This window comes from Mytilus galloprovincialis, chromosome 6 (genome assembly GCF_965363235.1).
Source record: "Mytilus galloprovincialis chromosome 6, xbMytGall1.hap1.1, whole genome shotgun sequence".
Taxonomy (NCBI): domain Eukaryota; kingdom Metazoa; phylum Mollusca; class Bivalvia; order Mytilida; family Mytilidae; genus Mytilus; species Mytilus galloprovincialis.
Window position 1 is genome coordinate 43,942,742 of NC_134843.1, and position 25,343 is coordinate 43,968,084.

The following is a 25,343-nucleotide window of genomic DNA, read 5'->3' on the forward strand; positions in this document are numbered from 1 at the left end:
AAACAGAAACCAATTTCGGGACGTACACAATGGATTTAAGGTAACTCTTCTTGCCCCCATCCCAAAGCGACAGGGGCATAATAACAACATTTTATTCAATCAGAGGAGTCAATTTCAATTTTGTGACGTGGTTAGTCAAAATTCTTAAAATTAATAGGCCAATCTTGCTCAGATCGTACAATCTCAGAGTCCTTTATTCCCTTTATCAGGACTATGAAAATCAAAGTCAATGCGAGTTCCAAGTTGAGAAATTGGTTGGGGAAATTTGTGTATGGATAGAACCCTTTTTCATTATACCCATTTTCTTTTCATTGTGTAGCAATATATCACTGTAACTTCTAAAGAAATAATTTGTCAGATATTACTGGATTCTAGAAAAAAGAAACACAATAAGTTTCTAATTTTTAAATAACTGTTCTAAGTGATTTTACACTTTCCATAAAAATTTTTAGTCTGTCATTATCCAAATCATTGTTCCAATGTCCATCTTTCTTAAAATATGAGCCTACTATCAATCCATGGGCTGATTTATACTGTTCTACATTATCATTGGTTACTCCTGATCCAATCAAAACTGGTATATCAACAGCCTTCTTGACATCTGAAAAAGTAAAGGCCTCATTAATTACAAAAGCTAATCACAAATGAATGACTAGATTAATTATAAAGCTATTTAATACTCATAATACCTTCAAAGAGGAGTCTTTCATTTTTTTCAGACATATAAATATTTAATATTATGGTTATGGATACAGATGAATAAGATATTAACATACACTTTGTTTTTATTGCAATTAATTTAGTATAAAGTCCAGACGGAAAATAAGTCATAAATGAATATTAAGTACCACAATCTACTCTTTGAAAATATTTTGAGGACAAAAAACAATATTTCATAATGTGTATTCTACTGATTAAAAAATAAAATATACTATTAAAAATATATCTGAAGTGAATATCAAGTTAATATCAGACTATGGAGGCTTTAACTTTCATGGGTTTTTATTCTAATCTTTTCTCTAAAACATCTTTATAAATTTTAATACATTTTAATATTTGGCCAACTATAAATTTTAATACATTTTAATATTTGGCCAACAAGTTTTTGGTGGGGGTTGTGTTGCTTATTATTAAGTTTTCTATGTTGTGTCATGTGTTCTATTGTTTGTCTTCTTTCATTTTTAGCCAGGCGTTGTCAGTTTATTTTCGATTTATGAGTTTGACTGTTCCTCTGGTATCTTTCGTCCCTCTTTAGAAAAGGATACAAAAGAAAATGATTTCATATGCTTTGGATTCCTTTATTTTCCTGTATACCCAATTTTGTTGCTTGAGGACATCTTGCAAATGTTCATGATTTTGCCAAAGTCTGCATATAGAAAAAAGTATAATATTAACAAAACTATCGAAATTTGAAAGAAAATTCAAAACTGAAAGTCCCTTATCAAATGGCAAAAATCAAAAGCACATCAAAAGAATGGAAAACAACTGTGAAAGTCATATTCCTGATTTGGTACAGACATTTCCTTATGTAGAAAATGTGAATCATGGTTACCTTATATCCACAAAATCCACAGAAATTAGTAACCCCCAAATAATTATCAGTCTACAGTATATTTACTAGTGCAGCTGATACAGTTAATAGTTGCCCCTGATTAAAACTAATGAACATTCTTTTTCAAAAGGGAAAGTTTGAAATGGTGGGAAAAAAAAGAAAACCCAACAGACAAAATCAAGAATTGTCTTGGGAATAATGAAATCTATAAAGGTATTTTTATGTGAACCTTTTCTTCAAAGTTTTGTTTAAATTGAACTTAATGTGTAATGTATTTAAAAAGACAAACAAGTACAAAGTGGAACAGCAATGAGGACCCAAAATTCCAAAAAGGTGTGCCAAATACAGCTAAGGTAATCTGTGTCTTGGATTAGAAAAACCTTATTTATAAAAATGACCATATAATTGATATTTATGTCAACACCAAAGTGCTGACTACTGGGCTGGTGATACCAAGGAGATGATCAAAATATGAAATGACCAATGCCATAATTAAGGTTATGGTAATTTATATAACATATGCAATGATTAGTTTAAACAATATTTTATTCAAATAAATTGAATTGGATTGGGCAACAGGCATAGCCTATGTAAGCCCTCTCGTATATTTTCGAATTTAAAGCGCATCGTTTTATAAGCCGCACGGCCGTTTTTTGGGGGGAAGATTGTTTTTGTCCTTACATAAAACGCACCTGAATATTAAGCGCACACTGAAGAAAACGTATATTTATTCTACTGACCTGATAGTGTCATGAATATTTTCTCCTTTTGTAACTCACACCGTAATTTGTTTCATTTCTATTTTCAGATTGGTGAGAAAGTTGAGAGTATTTTTGAATATATTTATTTGTGTCATATTAAAATAAAAAATCGTAATAAAATAATTATACTTTTCTCATTGTTTTAATTATGCCAGTTTCGTTTGATGTTTTTTGTCAACAATGGCCATGTGTTGACAGCTTGGGTGTCCATTGAACCTTGTTGTTTTGATTAAAATTAGTATGGTATTGATTGCTTGTTTATTGTTTGAATTGGCATTAAGGATTTAAATTAATCTTAAAAATGTATGCATGAAAGGTCACCCAAGCCATAAAACTGTCATTGTTTACCTTGATTATGACCTACTTACCTGTACCCACGTGTGAAAACTGTTCACCCAAAAGTCAAGATTTTTTTTTAATTAAATCAATCTTAAGAATCTTATTGTTGTCTATAAAATAAAAGTTGAAGTTCTGAACGTAACAAACATTTTTCAATTTTAATTTGGATGAATACAACAAACAAAACAATTTACTTTTTGCAAGTCATTGTCTATTTTTAAATGAAAGTGTTATGAGCAATGACAAGGGGGATTAAAAGAAGACGGCAATAAATAAATGTTTTAACAGATTAAATTATAAAAATTAGTATTCTTTTTTTTTTTAGTTAAACATCCAATAATATTTCGTAAAGATATTTCGTTTTAAAACACAATAAAACGACAAACAGTTACTCTTCAGTATTTTATCCTGTTTGGTACCTCTTCTCAAACACGATTATCTCTCTTTGTTTATGAAGCACTTTAAAGTGTCGATTTAAGCACATGCATCACCATCGTCATTTAAAGAAACTTGTAATATTGGCAAGACACACAATCACTTTCTTTATTATTTCATTAGAAAATTTTATATTAAAACACATTAAATCAACTAACAACTACATATTTATGATAAATACACAATTAATATCCTGTATGGACACAGTTATCTTTCTTTGTTTACGAAATGAACACTAAACACATGGTTATCGACTTCCTGTAAACCAACAATGATTGAATGAAATAAAAACAAACGATTTAGTTAATATATTTATTTATTCATAACAAAATATGCAACATTAACAATTTATCAAGTCACTGCAAGCACTTGACAATCTGACTGTCTCCAGAAAACAAATCCAGATATTTTTTTCTTTCACCGTCGTCCTGAAAACAGAAAATAATACTTACATAACACGCACCCGAGTATAACACGCAGGGACAAAGACAGAGAAAAAAACCTGCGGCTTATTTAACGATTTATACGGTACAATATATTACATTCAAACAAAGCAACACATACACAAACATAAAGACAAAACAGAATTAATTTTTCAAAAATATCTCTTAGCTGACTGGAATGATATTTCAAATAGTTAACTCAGATCAAAAGTATGACTATTTTAAAATCCTTCAAATGTTAACTCAGAAAAATTATATGCAATGAATTTATAATATTGACAGTATTGTATAAACATGCATGTTAACTTGTCTAACCTATTAATTCTGATACATCTGCAGCCTGACCAGTCTGACTACCTGTTACTATGACTCCATCACTCATGAAAAATTCTGCTGCTTTAGCTGTGTCAGCAATGTTGACATCTAATGTTATTGCATGGGCACTAAAATACAAAAATAAAATAATGAGAGAGGCGATAGATAATATATTTATTTTGACTGCTTGGAACCAAAGTGAACATGTACATTTAATGGCACTATATATATATTGTATGTGCATGTATACTTGTGTAAATATTACCAACTTTAAATTTCTAAAATAAGCATATACAAGAATATATATGTCTATTTGGCACCATGTCCAACTCTGGGTCAAAATCTCAATTTAGAATATATTGTAGATAGTTGCAATAATAATGTATGAGCCCACAACACACAAACCAACAGATAGCAAGGTTTGTATATTAATATGTAGGGTTTGCCTCTCTTTTCAATAGCTTTTCCAATAAAGTTATATTTGAGATATTCAGGAAGAATATTTAACAACAAAAATAATCTGTGTAAGTACCATACATGAGAATGATGTTGAATGAAAGATGACTGACCTATGTTAAATTTTGAAAGCAATAATTTGTAGCTGCTGAGGAACATGTGAAAGAAAAGTGTTATGCCATTCAACAGATGGAAGGATTATAAAATACCCTTCTTTTGATAATATCGCATAACCAACTGTTCTAAGTTCTATCTGGGATTATAATACTAATTCTGTTCTAAGTTCTATCTGGGATTATAATACTAATTAAGTATAATAGTCCCAGGTTATATACAAATTTTAAAATAAAAATCTTCCTTCCTCAGACTTCTCGTTTGACAGGGTTTCTTTTTCAAAGTCTTCTTTCAACCTCAATTCAAAAGCATGTGGTATAGATACCAGAGTGAGAAGCAATGCCAAGAATGGCAGACCTATGGCTTATTACAATGTTTATGATGGTTTATGTAGGAAACTGACTTCAAATACTCATTAACCACTGGTTTTCATAAAGCATAAAAACTTAAAATTGATGAATAAAATATCTTGATTTAATTTTTTGTTTGTTTTTTAACACCACTTTTAAGCACCGTATTTAGGCTATTTCGTGGCAGCCAGTTTTTATTGGTGGAGGAAGATGTAGTGCCTGGAAAAAACCACAGACCTTCAATAAGAAAACTGACCATCCTAGTCAATTAAAATCAGAGTCAAGTGCACCTGCATGAGTTGGGTAAGAACTGACAACTTCAGTGTTGACTGGCTAGTGATTACAGTAGTAACTACTTAAACCACTTGGCCACCGAGGCCCCTAAAATAACTTGATGATATCTATATGATTTTTTGAGAATTTGGTGCTTAGATCTTTGAGAGTACCTGTTAAATCAATTCAACAAAATCTACTTTGACTTGGTGCTTTTAAAAGAGCTTGACTTAATTTCCAGACATTTGTCTTTTGTTGTAGAGCTTATGTTGACCTATAGATGTCATAAAGATCTAATAGTTTTTTAAGTCGTGTCACATTGAGGAGCCTGGGTGGCCACATGGTCTAAGTAGTTCTACCACTGCAATCACTAGCCTGTCAAACATGGAGGTTGTGAGTTCAAACCCCGCTCTTGCCAGGGCACTCAGCTACAATCTTGATTGACTAGGATGGTCAGTTTTCCTATCAAAGGTTGGTGGTTTTCTCTTGGCACTCTGCCTTCCCCCTACCCATAAACACTGAACAACACTAAATAGCCCAAAAGTGAAAGCTTGAAAGTGGCATTAGAACATAAACAATCAATCAATAAATAATGACACATTGAGTCATTAAAATATATCCAAAATCTATTTTTTTAATCTAAATCAATAATATGTGAAGACCTGTCTAATTTTGTTTGTATGAAAGTAAAGAAGATTGAGAACCAGTTTTAAATTTATTTTTTCTATTTGTTTTCAATAAAACATGAGAGATATCTACCAAATGAAGCTTACGTCATCATTATCTCCAAAAATATCCTCTAATGGAATATGGCATTTTAATACACAATAATGGTGAAGATTATTTGCAAATAAATGTCAAGCCTCATCCGATTAGCATATTGATTTGTAAGAGGATTAAAATTTCCCTAACAGATGTACATTAAAGATACCAAGTTACATTAAATGTGTTTCTAAAATATAATTACTTTATCATGTATCTTTATAATCCAACATCTCTTGGTGTAATCCCATTGGAAACAAAATCAATGTTTTATCATAACGGTACTGTTCAGCTTAAAGCATCTCATACTTAAAACAAGTTTTAGCCTTTTAGCAAATACTTTGTTGCTCATCTAATGAAAGCAGATAATAGGCTTCCATATCAAAAGAATCCTTTGACATGAGTAACATAGGAATGCATTTAGAGGATTCCCCATTAGTGCTTGATATTTCCTTGTTTTCAAAAATGATATTCAATTTGAGGAAAATTCATTTTTGTTTCTGTTTTAATCTTGATGTTACTAGAATCTCTGTTCTATTTTTCATTTGTTGTCCAAGTACTGGCAACTTAAAATCTGTTAATTCCTTTGAAGACATTTACTAGAAACAGCCAAAAAACAAGAGAAATGAGATGTTAGCCATCAGAGGGCCCATTGTATAAGAAAGCTGTGTTAGTAAAGTTACATAACTCATGTAAAATGGTCCAATTGGAATGATGGTAAAATATGGTCAACAACACATGATGGCAAATAATTCTACTTAAAGTATCATTCACAGGGGTCATTGTGGTACAATTTTTTTTTTTTTTTAATTCAGTCCCCTTGCTCTCTGGTCAACTGCAAATGATGGTAAGCAACCCTATGCAGTACAGTCACAGAATATCATTTACTAAGGTCATTTTGAAATAATAGCCCAAAATTTTGTCAAAATCCCCTAACTATGGTACCCTAAAAATGTTACAATTAGAATAAAAGTAGAATATGGTCAACTACACATGCTGGTAAATAATCCTACCAAGAGAAACTAGAGGCTGTAAAGAGCCTGTGTCACTCACCTTGGTCTATGGGAATATCAAACATTAAGCACACTCTCCAACATTGTAGATGAGAATAGACTTTTTTACAAAATTCTCTATTCTGTTGATCTTGTATTACTGATCTTTTAGTCTGTTTAGTTCATTTGACATATTAATAGATCTTCCCATGATGATCATTTTTGTTATTTAAAGTGTTTATTTTTCTATTATAATTTAAATCATATGAGGCGTAACAGAAAAACATGTTTCTCTCTAAATATCATAGTTTTCATGTTAATAGGCAAAAATGAAAAAAAATATTTTGTCATTAATGGGCCATAACTCCTATCAGAACTTGTTTAACAGTTTTGACATATATGGACAATTTGTAGAGCTCATTATTCCTAACATATTTGTTCCTTTCAGATTTTTTCTATTTATAATTTATATGGGGTCAAAAATAATAGACAAAACTTGCATTTTACCCTTATGTTCTATATTTCCCCATGTCAGCCATGTTGGTTGGAAGGTGGGGTCATCTGACACATTCTTTTAACTAGACACCTTAATGATGATTGTGGCCAAGTTTGGTTAGATTTGTCTGAGTAGTTTCAGAGAAGAAGATTTTTGTAAAAGATAATAAATATTTACCAAAAATTGTTAAAAATTGACTGTGAGGGCCATCATAACTTCTAAAGGGTCAATTGAACATTTTGGACATGTTGACTTATTTGTAGTCTAAATCTTACTTTGCAGAACAATTTTGCTGTTTACAGTTCATCTCTATCTATCATAATATTCAAGATAACCATAAACTGCAAAATTTCTTTAAAATTACCAATTCTGGGACAGCAACCCATCAACAGATTGTCTGATGCATCTGAAAATTTCATGACAGATGGATCTTGACCTGATGGACATTTCAACTGTGCCAAATTTCCTGTAAATGCTTTAGTTTGAGAGATATACTAGTGAGCCAAAAACTGCATTTTACCCCCATATTCTATTTTTAGCCATATCCGCCATCTTGATTGATGGGCAGGGTCAAATTTGGTTTCATTTGGCCCACATAGTTTCAGAGGAGAAGATTTTGTAAAAGATAACGAACTATGATAAACGACTGATGCCAAGTGATGAGAAAAGCTCACTTGGCCCTTTCTGGGCCAGGTGAGCTAAAAAGTGAATACCAAATATCTGGTTTATATCCTAAATAGACAGAAATTTAAATCATATTTTTCAATGACAGTGAACATATTCATAGAGGTATTATTAATACAAAAATAAACAAAATTGGTCATAATTCATGTTCACATGCAGAAAAAATTATGAGAAATTCAATGGATTGGAACAACCTACCCATAATATGAGTATATTTTTGCATAATGAATCAAGCTTCATGTAATTACAATAGAGTTACATGCAAAGTAATTGATGGTTATGTTATCATTTATAATTCATGAAGAAGATCATTTTTCAAGAGTCAGATTCCATTAAGGGTCTTCAATGGTGGCAATCATGTTGCTTGTAATTGAAGTTACCATTCCAACCTTACAAATTTGATTGATAAGATTGTTGGTGTTTTCCCAAACTCTTGGTTATACCCTTGGTAGAAGAAGCCAGAGCATTTATTATAGAGATTAAAAGAACAGACTTTAGGACAGCTGAAGTCGGTCTCTGGGAGAGGGATTTTCTTGCTGTGTTGGAAGAAGTATTGGTGGAATTCAGCTGTTTTTTACTCTTTGTAGGGTTGTTGTCTCTTTGAGTCATTCCCCATTTCTATTCTTTATTCATTTTTGAAATATCTTCATCAATTTAACTTATCCCCCTTCACCCATAGGCCAAAAAACTGTTTAAAGCAAATATTTTTGACGGTCACATAATGCCTGATGAGGTTTTACTGTAATACCTTAAATTGCAGCTCAATATCCATTTATCTCAATTAATTAAGAACAGAACAAAACATCCCATAATTACCTTATCATCATCAATTTTTCAGAACATCACAAAGCAAAATTATACAAACAGCCCAGAGATACAGAAAAATGCTATGATCACATAATCAATATTTATGCAAAAACTAATAAAACTAATTCCTTTCTTCATTTATATTCATACACAGAACTAAATACCATTGGGAACTTAACTTGTCAAAATTATTGACATTTCTTTGGACGATAATGTGCAGTTCTTAGTTCAACCATCAAATGGTGTCCCATCATCTGATAATCAATCATTATAAAAATATCTATATTCATTTGCTGTCAGTTTTTTTCATATTCCCCGAACTAATACCGGAGTGTTTATATAACCTTCCGGGTGTAAAACCCCATCAGAGCCTGAGTACCATGATGTCATGCATTAAGCCGTATTCATCACCTGAATGACAGTAGAATCATGGGCAAATCTGTTATAAGCCGTCATATTTGATCAAACTTGTCTTTTCAGTAAATTATTTTCTCCCTTTTTTGTTGACTTTCCGTAATGAGAATGTTTTATCAATAATTTTGCCTTTAAGAGAAAATTGATAATATAAAAGGCTATCATAATGAAAATCAGTGACTGTAATCATTCTTTAAGAAGCTATAAATAATCTCCAGAATCGTTCAGATCTTAATTGAATTGGTGCCGATATTTGACCAGAAATTTCTCATCAATTTCTAAAATTCTTAATTAAACAGCAATGATTAAATCTTTTACGGATTTTCTGGAATGTTTTTCAAATTTTCAGTACATTTTATGAAGCAGAATGATGGCAGTCTATTTAAAGAAGTTCAAGCAGAATCTATCATATGAAAACATCATCTGTATCTAAGAAATGATAATCAATCAACTCTGATCTGTTTAGATACAAATATGGCATTTTGTATAATAAAACAATGCATTGTCAGAAAAACTTTCCAAAGAACATTTTTCACAAGATTATCTTTTGATTCTCAGACAATCAAGTAATGGATTCATAAGACTACATACTATCATTTTAGGGATCCTCCATATTTTTTATGCTTTTTGATGCAGCTCTTTTATTACAGTGGATTCATTTATTTTCATGGGTATTAATTTTTCGTGGATTGCTGAGAAGTTTTATGTTAAAGGATATTTGATTTTATGGTTTTTCAAAAGTCTGCATACAAGACTAAAGAAAATTTGTACTTCTTTGAAAGTTTAATTGGTGGTGCAATTTTGTCCACAACTTCTATGAAAATTAGTATTGCATGAATATTATTGAATCTGCAGTAAACAAAACTTATCTTTAAACTTATCACCTGTTGGTGACCTTCTGCTGTTGTCTGCTCTATGGTCAGGTTGTTGTCTCTTTGGCACATTCCCCATTTCCATTCTCAATTTTATCTTTAGAATGGCATATGATGTTTTTGTTTTTACCATTTTGATGTTTCCCCCGTTATTCTACAGTACTACTTTGTCCTTAATGATGCATCAACAAAATTTTGTATCTTTTTGCTCTTTAAATTTTCTCAGGTGTGTATTTCATATGTTGGAAATTACAAAAGATTTCTTTTTTTTAATTGCTGTTTAGTTTTCTGGTGCATCTATCTAAGTGTACAATGACAGATAACTTGACTAAGTTAGGGACAACATCAAAAGTTCAATGAAGGATAAAAAACTTAATTCACATAGTTTTTTCACTGACCCACACCCCCCCCTCCTCTTAACTTAATTTGGGAAAAATTTATTGACCAATAGGGATATATGTAAAATCGATTTTAGAATAACAAAACTTGCAGCAATCTTGACCCCCCACCCCCAAACTATTTGATTTAAGTTCTTTATCCTACATCGATCTTTTGATGTTGTCCCTTACATGACACAACTTAAACTTTCTTTTCTTTTTTTCTTTTAAGCCCTTTGGGAGTTGAATCATTATCTCCCCTAGGTAACTCTATTATGAATAGGTAAATAAATATATTCGTTTTAGGCCAAATAAATGATATAATTTTAAATAAGTAAATTCCCATCCACCCCTACAATCACTAAAAAAAAATTAAATTAGAGGTTTGTTTTTTTCATTCTTATTTTTCCAGTCATGCAATATCTTTACTTTTAAGGTAGCACTTACATCTTTCCCCATGCTAAAGTGGAAACATTCTTTGCTGACAAAATGTTTCCATTACAAACCAACAATATATCTTAACATTAAGCAAAGATTTGTTGTATAAACATAATATTTTTTCACTCTATGCTGAAAATGGAAAAGGATGTCCATTTACGAGTGTTTACTAGATATCCTAAGTCTTAACCTAATTTATGGAAACAGATTCAATTAAACTGTCAACTACAAACATACACAGATCAATGCTAAATATTGAATATGGGGTTTTCACTCAAAACCAATATACTGGTAGTAGCATTAGAATTGTCAATACTGTTTAATTAGATTTGTATGGCAATTCTAACAAAGTTTGTTTAACTTCTATTTATGAATACGAGAAATTTCAGATATCATATTCTGATGATGATCATTAAACAATGAAACTTAATTAAGAAAATTAAAACGAAAACTAAATCAATAACTATTGTTATTTGAAAACACCTTCTCTTAAAACTTTTAAAATGACAAAAATAAATTTGATTGCAAATTTAAAAGTGCAAAAAACAGTTTCAACTTTGAAAACAGAAAGTCATTTTAGTCATAAGTTAATTACAAACAGACATAATTATGGCACTGTCCATGTTCTTTAATCAGAACCTTTGATCTTAACTTGTACACGATTCTAAACATTATTAGTCACACATATCTCTTCATTATAACTATCCAGGTGAAAATCAAATCCAATTTCCGTCAATTATCAGATTTCAACAAGAAATTGCTAGTTATTTATTTGTTCCTGGAATGCAATGTTTAGTAGATACAATCTTTAATTCAATCTATTATTGATTAAGCAATAATTGATAACAATTATTACAAAATAGGCATGTTTGATTCAAACTGTTGATAAAGCTTTGTTAATGTTGGAAAAGTGGAAAATTTGTAACCATTGAATTATCAATTTTCTGTATTTTAAAGACCTTTAGAGGAGAAAGGATAACATTATGGCTGTTAAATGGATACAAACTAGATTATACATGTGTTAGACACAGTTTGTCCTGACCTAAAAAGAAATAAAACTATTTATGAAGGGAAAAGTCTAACCTTATGAAGACTTAAGCAAAATAAAATACAGTAATTCGATATAGAGTAATAGTTTGCATGTACATTCGAGCAGATACCTCAGTAGAAAACTTCTTATCAAATTCAGTCTAGCAAAACTCTAATCTTTGGCGTCACAATCAGCTAACAATCAAGATACATCTGAACAAAAGCCACTGACTAAGGGAGAGAGTCTTATATTCTGTTTAAACTGAATTGAAAAGATCCTTATGAACAAAAAAAATAGAATACATGTAATAATGTTCAGTAAAAGTATTTCTTTACAAATATATCTATTGAGAAACCTACAGTTGACCTGTGCAAAATACAGATACAGGTGTAACCACAAAAACTTGACATTGACCAGAAAACCATGTACATGATGTCATGAATGGATGAACCTTGTTCGATAGGCATGTCCATCTTATAATATTTCATTACACCAAATACAGTTGACCTACTGCTTATAGTATCTAAGAAGCCAACAAAACATTGATCAAATTACCATGAGAATGAGGTCAAGTTCAGAGGATTTATTTACATGTCAGATAAAACATTTTAATCATTTGATAAATCAAATACAGTTGACCTATCTAAGAAACCTGCCTTATTATGAAAACTAAATATTGACCAAATAACCATGAGAATGAAGTCAAGGTCAGAGGAACTCTGTCAGATGGACATTTACACCTTACTATCATTCAATTCACCAAATACAGTTGACCTACTGCTTATATATATCTGAAAATTGGACCTCACCACGAAAACTTAACATTGATCAATGAACCATGAAACTGATATCAAGGTTTAAGTACCTGCCAGACAGACATATACCCTTAAAATCAATCCATAGATAGGGCAATAAAATACATGTATAGTTGACCTGTTGCTTATTGTATGTGAGATAAGGACCCATATCATTGAATAATGGACAATGAAAGAATGTCAAGGTCAGATGAACCATACAAGACAGATATTTACACCTTACAATAATTGCATACACCAAATATAGTTGTCCTTCACTCATCATAAGTGATATGATAACTTGAAAAAATAATAAAAAAAATTTAAAGCAGTCCCTGAACCATGAGTTGGAGAATAATGAACCTTATCAACATAAGGCATCTGTAAACAAGGTATGAAGTATCTAGGTTTTCTTCCTTCTGAAATATACTGCTTTATACAAATATTGTAAATTCAGAAATTATTTTTAGGTTTTCATTAATGTAAATAATGTGACTTAGTGAAAATCACAATAATAAGTACTATATCATTCATATATCTGATACATATACAAACATGTATCATTATATTGATTTTCCTGAAATAGCAATAATATTTCTCACAGTCTTGTCAAATCTTAAACAAGAATGTGTCCCAAGTACAGGGATGCCCTACCCCCACTATCATTTTCTATGTTCAGTGGACCGTAAAATTGGGGTAAAAACTCTAGTTTGGCATTAAAATTAGAAAGATCATATCATAGGAAACATGTGTACTAATTTTCAGGTTGATTGGATTTCAACATCATCAAAAACTACCTTGACCAAAAACTTTAACCTGAAGAGGTACGAACAGACGGAGGACGGACGAACGGACGGACAGACGGACGAACGGACGAATGGACGAACAGACGAATGGATGAACAGACGAACAGACGATCGGACGCACAGACCAGAAAACATAATGCCCCTCTACTATCGTAGGTAGGGCATAAAAATCGCAATAATAAATGCACTCAACAATTTCTGAATTTACAAATAGCTGGAATGTCATTGATGGCTGATTAGTGATTAGCATCTGTATGTCTTTCGTTCTCCCACTTTCAACCACATCATCTACTTTTGGCATCATAAATTTTGAAGATGAAATACATTTCAAATTTTGAAAAGTTCCATGTTAAGAATTATCTTAATGCCAGTATTAATAAGAGATATGAACAATCATTTCTGTGTAATCTGTCACGTGGGAAATAAAACAGCATTTACTAATGTTTGATAAACTTGTTCAGTTGTTTTGTTGTCAGAAACAACTTCATATGCCTGATGGAAGAGGACAGTAAATTCAATGCAAGTCTCTAAGGAAAAGGGAAACTTGCTTTAAATATAAAACAGTCTCCATAATGGCAGAAATCCATAAAATAGTGATGTTCTCATCAATAGAAGATAGCTATGATAACAAAATGTGTCTGCCTTATTTGTAGACTGAAATGGCATAATATTTGCCATATATATGTTTTCCTATATTGACCATTCAGCTGTAATTTTGACAGTTTTATTTGTGTACTAGATTGAGTTCAATGCATACAATGTAGTAAGTTTGAAAATGTCCATTACATATACATTAATATTCATGTTGTACCACCAAACTGGTCATATAGTAGGAAAAGTAGATGTTTTTACACTAACATGTTCTGGCAATTAGCAGAAAATAATAGAAATTTATTAAATAAACTTGGCTTGATTTGTATTGCATGGATATTGCAGACAAAGGCTAATATAAAATTCATGATAAATAAAAACCTTGGGGAATACATGTATTAGGATTTAAATTTAGATGAAGGTCAGTATGTACCTGGCACATGCTTTATTTAATACATATATGTTAAAGAATTTTTATCATGACAAAAGCAGTACATATGTACATATTCAATGATTGTTCCAGTCAAGGTATATCTTAGACTAAATAAAAAGTTTTTATAGAGTGAGAAAAACTGAATACTAAAAGACTATTGTTTTTAAAAACATAGAAATGCCATTAAGGATAAAGAACCAAGACAGAATCAGTATCTGTTTTTGCTAATTTTAGATAATGATGAGTCAAACATGAATACATACAAAATCTTACTCAAAATTTGCATTCATGGACAGATTAATTACCTGTGCTTCTTTTTTATGTCAGTAAATACAAGAATGTCTTCAGCACCTATCTGTTTCCTATATCTTAACAGGTCACCAGCGCATGCATTCATAATACCCTCATCTGCTACATGGGAAAACACAAAACCTTCTGCTCTGATGAAATCTAAACCTTAAATATATTAATTTCTGAAATATTCAAATGTTACTTATTCTGACATAGGATTTGGACTTCTTTTGAACTTAATTTTACTGTGTGTATGTTTATTCTACATTGGCTAAAGGTATAAGGAGATCTCACACATATGTTGAACCCTGCCACATATTAAACCTGTCCCTAGTCAGGAGCCTCTGACCTTTGTTGGTTTTATATGTTTTTTTTAATTTTAGTTAATTTACTGTGGATATATTTATTTTTTTTGGATTGAGGGAAACTTGCATGTTCATGGATGTTTAATTTCATGGTTTTGGCAATATCTGCATTCATGCCTTTAGAAAATTTGCAATTCATTGGCTATTTAAATTTGTGGTTCCCCTGTACCCACGAAATCCACAAAAGTTGGTATCCAACAGAATATTAATGAATCCACAGTATATGTTTTGGATAATTTAGAGTGATGTCAACTTTCACTGAACTAGTACACATTTTTGTATAGGAGCCAGCTGAAGCCAATCTTCGGTTGCAGAATTTTTCTAGCGGTGTTGAAGACCCATTGGTGGCCTTGGGCTGATATCTGGCTCTGCTCTTTGTTAGATGGTTGCTTTCTCATTGACACATTCCCCATTTCCATTCTCAATTTTAATCAGAAAGAAAAATTAGATCTTGTATTATAAAATAGAGATTTTCTAATACCAATCTCAAAATCTAATTAATGTTATGTACCCCTTAATTTGTATTTTCATAGATTAGCTTGTGTTTGAAAAAAAAATATGTTTATATTTTAAGTTGTAATGCACAGGTCTGTGAACCTATAAACAATTCTGAAATACAACAACTTATGGAACATTATATGTTAAAATATTAAGTTGAGTCAGCTTCAGACAGATCAGGTATTTACAGGCAAAGTTTCTCTATGCCAGCTGACTTTTATAGTGATGCCTCATGATACACTGAGTCCAAGGTAAGCTTGTGTCAGAAGATTTTAAACAAGATGCTCTGCAGGGTGCAGCTTTATACGACCACAGAGGTCAAACCCTGAACGCTTGGGGCAAGTATGGACACAACATTCAAGCTGGATTCAGCTCTGAATTTGGATTGTGATTAAATAGTTGACACAGCATAGGTTTCTAACACAGAATGAATGTGGTCTAATGAACTTAAACATTTTTTTTTGCTTTTGAGCAATTGACTTTGCTGTTGAATATTAATCCTCTCAAAAAAAAAAATGTTTGAAGAAATTTTCTTTTTAAATCTGAAAAATTGAACCCCCTCCCCCTTTTTTTCATCTCCCCCTTTCCCTTATTCCAAAAATGATCTCAATTCAAATTTCTAATGGAGTTTGCAACAATAACTACTCATTTAAATACATCATAAATTATTAAAATATAAAATGTCGTGGTTAAAACTAATTTTAATTAACTTCTAAAAAATAAATCGGGAATGTGTCCAAAGGGACACAGATAATGCCCCCACTAGCATATAACGTTAACTAGAGGCTCTCAAGAGCCTGTGTCGCTCACCTTGGTCTATGTGCATATTAAACAATGGACACAGATAAATTCATGACAAAATTGTGTTTTGGTGATCATGATGTGTTTGTAGATCTTACTTTACTGGACATTCTTCTTGCTACAGTTATCTCTATCTATAATGAACTTGGCCCAGTAATTACAGTGGAAAATATATTCTACAAATTTACAAAAATTTACAAAAATTTATGAAAATTGTTAAAAAAATGATTATAAAGGGCAATAACTCCTTAAGGGGTAACTTGACAATTTTGGTTATGTTGACTTATTTGTACATCTTACTTTGCTGAACATTATTGCTGTTTACAGTTTATCTCTATCTATTATAATATTCAAGATAATAACCAAAAACTGCAAAATTTCCTTAAAATTACTAATTCTGGGGCAGCAACCCAACAACAGGGTGTCTGTTTTGTCTGAAAATTTCAGGGCAGATAGATCTTGACCTGATAAACAATTTATCCCTGTCAGATTTGCTCTAAATACTTTGGTTTCAGAGATATAAGCCAAAATCTACATTTTACCCCTATGTTCTATTTTTAGCCATGATGGCCATTTTGGTTGTTTGGCAGGGTCACACCATTTTTTAAACTAAATACCCCAATGATGATTGTGGCCAAGTTTTGATTAATTTGGCCCAGTAGTTTCAGAGAAGAAGATTTTTGTAAAAGATAACTAAGATTTATGAAAAATGGTTAAAATTTGACTATAAAGGGCAATAACTCCCAAAGGGGTCAACTGACCATTTCGTTTGTGTTGACGTATTTGTAAATCTTACTTTGCTGAACATTATTGCTGTTTACAGTTTATCTCTATCTATAATAATATTCAAGATAATAACCAAAAACAGTAAAATTTCCTTAAAAATACCAATTCAGGGGCAGCAACCCAACAACAGTTTGTCCGATTCATCTGAAAATTTCAGGACAGATAGATCTTGACCTGATAAACACTTTTAACCATGTCAGATTTGCTCTAAATGCTTTGGTTTTTGAGTTATAAGCCAAAAACTGCATTTTACCCCTATGTTCTATTTTTAGCCATGGCGGCCGTCTTGGTTGGTTGGCCGGGTCACGCCACATATTTTTTAAACAAGATACCCCAAAGATGATTGTGGCCAAGTTTGGATTAATTTGGCCCAGTAGTTTCAGAGGAGAAGATTTTTGTAAAAGATTTCTAAGATTTACGAAAAATGGTTAAAAATTGACTATAAAGGTCAATAACTCCTAAAGGGGTCAACTGACCATTTTGGTCCTGTTGACTTATTTGTAAATCTGACTTTGCTGAACATTATTGCTGTTTACAGTTTATCTCTATCTATAATAATATTCAAGATAATAACCAAAAACAGCAAAAAATCCCTAAAATTACCAATTCAGGGGCAGCAACCCAACAACGGGTTGTCGGATTCATATGAAAATTTGTAGGCAGAAAGATCTTGACCTGATAAACAATTTTACCCCCATGTCAGATTTGCTCTAAATGCTTTGGTTTTTGAGTTATAAGCCAAAAACTGCATTTTACCCCTATGTTCTATTTTTAGCCATGGCGGCCATCTTGGTTGGTTGGCCGGGTCACGCCACACATTTTTTAAACTAGATACCCCAATGATGATTGTGGCCAAGTTTGGTTTAATTTGGCCCAGTAGTTTCAGAGAAGAAGATTTTTGTAAAAGTTAACGACGACGGACGCCGGACGCCAAGTGATGGGAAAAGCTCACTTGGCCCTTCGGGCCAGGTGAGCTAAAAAGAATTACACATAATTTCTAAAATGGTTGTTTTGAGACGTATGCCATAAAATAACCAAACACAAATGTCTCACAAGTTTTAGGCTTAATGAATAATGTTCCAATAATCATAAAGGGTGTCCATGTTTCAGAGGCTAAACAGAAAATATACATGTACAATCAGGAAACATACCACACCTGCAGCCTTGGCAACAGCTAAAGCTTGTTTATTAGCACCAGCTAATATCTGGACACCAACCGGACCAGATGTGAAGATTTTCTTTATCTGATGGCATATTACAGCCATACTGGCAGTTATTTCTGGTCCAACTTTATCTGTATGTGCATATGGTATGTCATGCATGTTCTCTATGATCAGACCCTCCTGGAAATATACAAATAATAACTAATTTAATTTATCATGGTTGAATCAGTATAATGTATAACTATTCACAACAAAACTATAAACCTTGGACAAAAGGGAAGTAACTGCAACAAACAATATTAGATTCAAAATTGATTTGAATGCAAAGGAAAGCAATTATAACTCAAAATTTGTCAATTTGGGAAATAAAAAGAAAGTTTCTACCTTAACAAAATAAACAAGTTAATTTCTTACATAAAATTAAAATGTACATGTACGTATATGATATTGATGACTTTACATTATAATTTTTGAATGAGGAATATCAATAGGTAAAAGTTTGTCATGAAATGTATATGCTAAGGGAAGCAACTCTAACAGACATATGGCCAACCACTTCAGTACTCTTCAAATATTTTTTGTCAAATGACAGTTAAAAAAAATATTTCCTGGCTGTTAAATGTACAAGTGTATTTCAAATGACAATTTCCTGTTTAACAATTAATGCTGAAGTGTGCCAAAAACAAGTGTATATCTATTGAAACATATAATTCAAATAATTTAAGAGAATAAACAACATCCTAATTATAAAGTCGGTCAATAGTCACAAAACATAGAAAATACATTAAGTTCATCTAAAACCACATAAGCAATAATAATAAAAATTAAATAAATACTTTAAATTAGCATCATCACAGCAATAGTCTCTTTACTTATTATTGTGACATATTTTTGCCAGCTGAGTGTACACAGTAGAAACTATCAGTAGCTTGCAACACTCAATGTTATTATAGTTACTTACTAAACTTCATAAAATTCAAGATACCCCGTACATCAGCTATCTTTATTAATTTAAAAATAAATATACCAATTCTTCGAAAACAGTAATGTTTATACACTTCTGGAGAAGGAAATGATTGCTCTTCAACATTACCTGAGTTTATCACCAGTTTTGGGTGGAATTTGTGGGATGAGGTGAACTTTTTTATATTTTGCTTTTTAGAGCTGTTGTTCGTCTCTTTCTATTGATGAAAGTGTTGTCTGTGATTGTTGGAAACCCCCTTTTTTTGGCCGATCAATGCATTTGAATGGGGCATATGGTTGGACACCCCTTTTATCCTGGGTTTGGAACCCCCTTTTGAAAATGGCTGGATCCGGCCTTGAGGTCACACTGCTATAGCTTATCCACATGGGTAATATCGTTATAGACAAAAAATATCATTACTTAAAAGAAAGAAAAAAAAACATTCACTCAAACAATCCAATCCAATACAGCTCCAAATTACAATGAATATTCAAATGGTAAAATAAATATTCAAAACAAATTAAAATGTACAAATGCTGATGTCCCGAACTTTGAAGATACCAGCTTAGTAGCCTCAGACTATAAACTGAACAACTTCAGATACAACGAAAATAAAAAATTGTGTCAAACAGAAAATGTATTTATTATTAACATAGAAAAAAAATATTGAGAAGGAAAACAGTTCTTTTTGGATATATCAAAGACTTTTCCCGTTGGTAAAACGATATCTCTATGAACATAATTAGCTCGCCGCTTGGACGCTCTTTTACATCACGATGACAGTGAGGGCATTCTGATGTATTGTTGCCACAGAGATTTGACTTTCATTTTTGAATAGTAACCGATCGTTTAATACGCGAACATTTCTTAGTGCAAACTAACAATCCGTATCGCTTGTTATAAATTCATTTCTTCAATGAATACTAAAAAAATGTTTAGAAAACAAATAAATAAGATGTAAATGTCTGTTGACATTAGAAATGTGTATATATCTTTTCTATATATATATAAATTTAGATCGTTCAGTGCTGTATTTTTATTGAGGTAATCGTCCTTCTACCATCATTACTGTCGTTGAAAATGGTGGACTGAACCTGGTTTTATAGCGCTAAACCTCTGACGTGTATGACAGTCTCATCAAATTCTGTCATATTTACAACGATGCGTGAACAAAACAGACATAATAGGTAAAATTGTCAAAATATGGGTACAGCAGTCAAATATTAATACTAATGAGTGCTAATATTGATATAACAAAAACACCGCTATGATATTTTAAAAGTATCACATTAATATTAGAACTAATAGCATTTGTATGGTTACATCTTTTGACATCAGACTCGGATTTCTCTTGAACTGAATTTTAATGTGCGTATTGTTATGCGTTTACTTTACTACATTGGTTAGAGGTATAGGGGGAGGGTTGAGATCTCACAAACATGTTTAACCCCGCCGCATTTTTGCGCCTGTCCCAAGTCAGGAGCCTCTGGCCTTTGTTAGTCTTGTATTATTTTAATTTTAGTTTCTTGTGTACAATTTGGAAATTAGTATGGTGTTCATTATCACTGGACTAGTATATATTTGTTTAGGGGCCAGCTGAAGGACGCCTCCGGGTGCGGGTATTTCTCGCTACATTGAAGACCTGTTGGTGACCCTCTGCTGTTGTTTTTTTATTTGGGCGGGTTGTTGTCTCTTTGACACATTCCCCATTTCCATTCTCAATTTTATTATGTATATAAGAAAAACACAGCACTTCAAATTTTACACAGACATAAACGTTTGCTTCTTACTAACTTCTGAATGTATATTTAGACTCAATTGTTGTTTATATTTGAACAATAAGTTTTAAAGTAAGTACTTTCTTAATTTTTCGTTGCCAAGAACAACATTTTCCGCATGGAATGTCTGCATATTTACAATTGATATTAGACAATATCGCTATGTGATGTAAGAAAAGTTTTTATTGATTCGCTTCATCCATAGACTGGATTCTTTGACTTGTGAGTTTTATTGATCCCTTGGAATCTCCTTACTTATATATGATAAGGTAACAGAACACCAAATATCAATTATCTATTATTTGTTTAAGTATTAAAAACATCTCATCAGAAAACACAACATTTGAGCACTGTAAAACTCCAAATATAAATGAAACAAAACTTTGACAAAAGAATTGCATACTCTTTGGGACCAAAATGACACAGAAATAACCAGGTGCCTACAAGAGCATACCTATTTAAAGTCACTAAATAATGGCTATGATTGTATGGAGCAGAGTTTAATATCCTTCTGAAATGAAATGCATATTAATGTATGAAATAGCATACTAACTACCGGTATGAATGATCTTTAATTTGTAAAATAACTTATGCATAAACACAGGACTTATTCTCAAATTAGAAATCTTTGTTGCTGCCAGAGCTTTTAAGTATGCCATCAAAAAGGTATTAACTATGTCTCATCTATGTTACAATCTCAGAGGGGTTTGTATTACTTAACTAGCCTGATGTCACACAACATGTAGTAAAGTTAAGCGACATGATGATGGCGGAATATAACAGATACAGGATCATGACATACCAGTCATGTTGAGATTTGATTGCTACACCACTTTTTTTATATGACATCTTTTTTTGTACCAATCTCATCTCTATTTGGCCCTTTTGAGCAATATTGCCTTTTTCATAAAGAATTAGTTACAACAGTTAGGAAATTCTTTCTAAACACATTCCTCCATGGTTAGATTTGAACTGATTTCATATGTTCTTGAAATTATATCAAAATCTAATTTCCTACTTGTTTCCATATAAACTTTAACCTCTACTGGTGGTCATTTTGAATATCATGTTGTAACCAAAGGTAACAACTCTCATTTAGGGACACTGAAATAAACTCAGCATAAAGTGTGATTCAAATTGCTTCACTGGTTCATTATTAGTCCATAAAATATGTCTGTCAAGTTTGGTTAAATAAAGTGGCTCTTTATAAAAAGATGATTGAATTTTTTCCAATCTGACCACACACACTTTTCAGTGACATTTGGACTGTACATTCATACCAAAGTAACAACACTAAGTAAGTGACTTATAGTGTGCCTTCTAAAGATCATAGATCCTTAGTGGTCCAGTGGTCTCAGTAGTAACTACTGTAATCACTAGTGAGTCAACACTGAGGTTGTGTGTTTGAATCTCAATCGTGTGGGTGCAATCGACTCCAATCTAAATTGACTAGGATTGCTAAATTTTCCTATCGAAAGTGTGTGGTTTTCTCCAGCCACTCCAGCTTCCTCAACCAATAAAAACTGGCAGACACAAAATAGCCCAAAAGCAGTGCTTAAAATTGATGCTAAAACACCAAAAATCAAATCAAATCTAAAGATCATTATTGCATGGTTTTATGTCTTTCAACTCGATCCGTATGTTCTAGAAAAAAATAATCAAAATAAAAACAAATTTCCCATTTAAACTTTAACCTTTTAATTGCAATTTCCAAGTTAAGGACCTGAACAGAAAATTATTCATTTAGTTTGATTCCAATTTCTACAAACTTTAGAGTAGACCATGTTTTAGTGAAGGGATTCTTTGCAAATTGTGTATAAATTGAGTTGTCCCCCTTTGACTGAAAATTTACTTGATCTTCTCAATAATCTTAAGAAAGTTTAAACAAGATGGCAATGACAAGGAAAACCTGGAGGATGTTAGATTACAAAGTTTTTCAGTGAAATTAAACTTGAATCATTGCACAAAATCATTCTAGATACATGTACAAGAATAAACTGGTTCAATTCATTTCAAAAGGTTTTTTTAAGATCATTAAAATTGTTATCACCAATCAGAACAAATAATCTGTGGTAATATTGTGTTATCTTGGTAATCTTAAAAGATTATTTCAAATTGAAATCAGGATTTCTGTGCTGTAGGAAGAGCTCATGGTGTTTTAGGTCTGTAGAATTATCTGTGAAAAATGTGAAAACAGTGAGCGGTTACAATTATTATATGGTATTCTGTGATAAAATATGCCTTCCCCATGACAAAAATATATTTGAATGCATGTATGGATATTTTTCTTTAATCTTATCACCAAGTGACTCTGGCTCACAGTTTTGAAGGATTGTTCAAAAACTTAAACGGACTACAGAAAATCAAGCCAGTGAGAGAGAAATATCTACTTACAAGGTATTTAAATATTACACATTTCTTGATATAAGAAACCAGATAACCATTTAAAAATACAAAAAAAACTTATCCTTTAAAGATAATCATTCGACTACAAATAGTTGAAGCGTTCATTTCCAAGAAATTATTTTAAAGTTATTTGATATTTTTAAAGGTAAGTACAATATTATATGTTTACTTTAAATTTCTTTTAAACAAAAATAATCACTTTACATATACTGGATGCAATATGTAACTGGGAAAACCTCATAAAACAATATGAGACCAGTATATAAATTCTATTTCCCTTAACAATGCAAAATGCATCTTCCATAAGTTTTTTAAATAATATTAAGGCTTGAATAATCCAGAATGGATACGTAGACTAACTTTTTTTCAGTTTGATAACTTTTCTATTGCTTGACTGGCTTATTGGATGATTAATTGTGTAAAAAACCACTTTTACATATACTAGTATCAAAATTTAAAAAAATATAAAACCACTTGCCAGCAACAGTTCTTTCAGGAAAAACATGATCAGTAGGAAGACCAAATATGCAGCCATATACTAGTAAATCATATTCCTTAGAAATGAAGAGATATTTTGTAGAATCCCAAATCTCTATGCTATAGCATAGATATAAAAGCCATTAGGTAGCCAATTTTTTAAGAGGTTAAATCAACAAGGATATACAAAAGAAGATGTGATATGATTGCCAATGAGACAACTGTCAACAAGAGACTAAATGACACAGAAATTAACAACTATATGTCACTGTAAGTCCTTCAACAATGAGCAAAACCCATACATTTATGGGCTTAACAGGATAGTCTGCTTTCCTACAGAAGGTAGGTGGTTGTTTCCAAGCACAGCAGCTTCCTACGACAATAAAAACTGACCACCATTAAAAAGCACAATAGTGTTGATAGTGGCATTAAACACCAATCATTCAGTCAATCAAAATATGGACAATTTAATGTAAAAGGGGTTGGTCTTGAAGTTTAAATCACTACCTAACCAGATGCTCTGCAGAGCAGCTTTATACGACCACAGAGGTCGAACCCTGAACAGTTGGGGCAAGTATGGACACAACATTTTAGCTTGATACAGCTCTGAATTTGGATTGTGATTAAATAGTTGACACAACATAGGTTTCTGACACAGAATGAATGTGGTATAAGAACTTAAACTTAAAAACTTAAAAATTTTAAATTGGACATTTACCTATTATGGTCCAATATCCAAAATCTAAATACATGGTTAGATTCAGCATATCATAGAACCCCAAGAATTCAATTTTTGATGAAATCAAATAATGTTCAATTTTAGACCCTTTAGACCTCAATGTGGACCAATTTGATAACCGGGTCCAAATATTAAAAAGCTCAAAATACATGGTTAGATTCAGCATATTAAAGAACCCCATATATTCAATTTTTGTTGAAATCAAACAAAGTTTAATTTTTGACCCTTTGGACCTTAATGTAGACCAATTTGAAAACGGGACAGTACTGTGCAATTGAATATTTCTTGTTATTGCGCAAAACTGTGCAATTGAAAATTTCTTGCTATTGCGCAATATTGTGCAATTAGATATTTCTTGCTATTGCGAAATACTGTGCAATTGAAGATTTCTTGCTATTGCACAATACTGTGCAAATTCTTTGCAAATTGTGTATCAATTGAGTTGTCCCCCTTTGACTGTAAATTTACTTGATCTTCTCAATAATCTTAAAAAAGTTTAAACAAGATGGCAATGACAAGGAAAACCTGGAGGATGTTAGTT

The 25,343-nt window shown here is 31.7% G+C and overlaps 1 protein-coding gene across 1 annotated transcript in view; it reads right to left on the reverse strand.

Annotated features, from left to right (window-relative positions):
• Positions 1 to 390: 390 nt before the first annotated feature.
• LOC143079664 (uncharacterized protein F13E9.13, mitochondrial-like) overlaps positions 391 to 25,343 on the reverse strand; it is a 35,953-nt gene continuing 11,000 nt past the window's right edge. Inside the window, exons 3-6 of the mRNA XM_076255131.1 lie at positions 18,432 to 18,618; positions 14,840 to 14,990; positions 3,846 to 3,973; positions 391 to 601 (exon numbers count right to left, since the gene is read on the reverse strand). Of these exons, the coding sequence (XP_076111246.1) occupies positions 405 to 601; positions 3,846 to 3,973; positions 14,840 to 14,990; positions 18,432 to 18,618 (663 nt within the window). The 3' untranslated portion in view covers positions 391 to 404. The remainder of the gene's footprint in view (positions 602 to 3,845; positions 3,974 to 14,839; positions 14,991 to 18,431; positions 18,619 to 25,343) is intronic.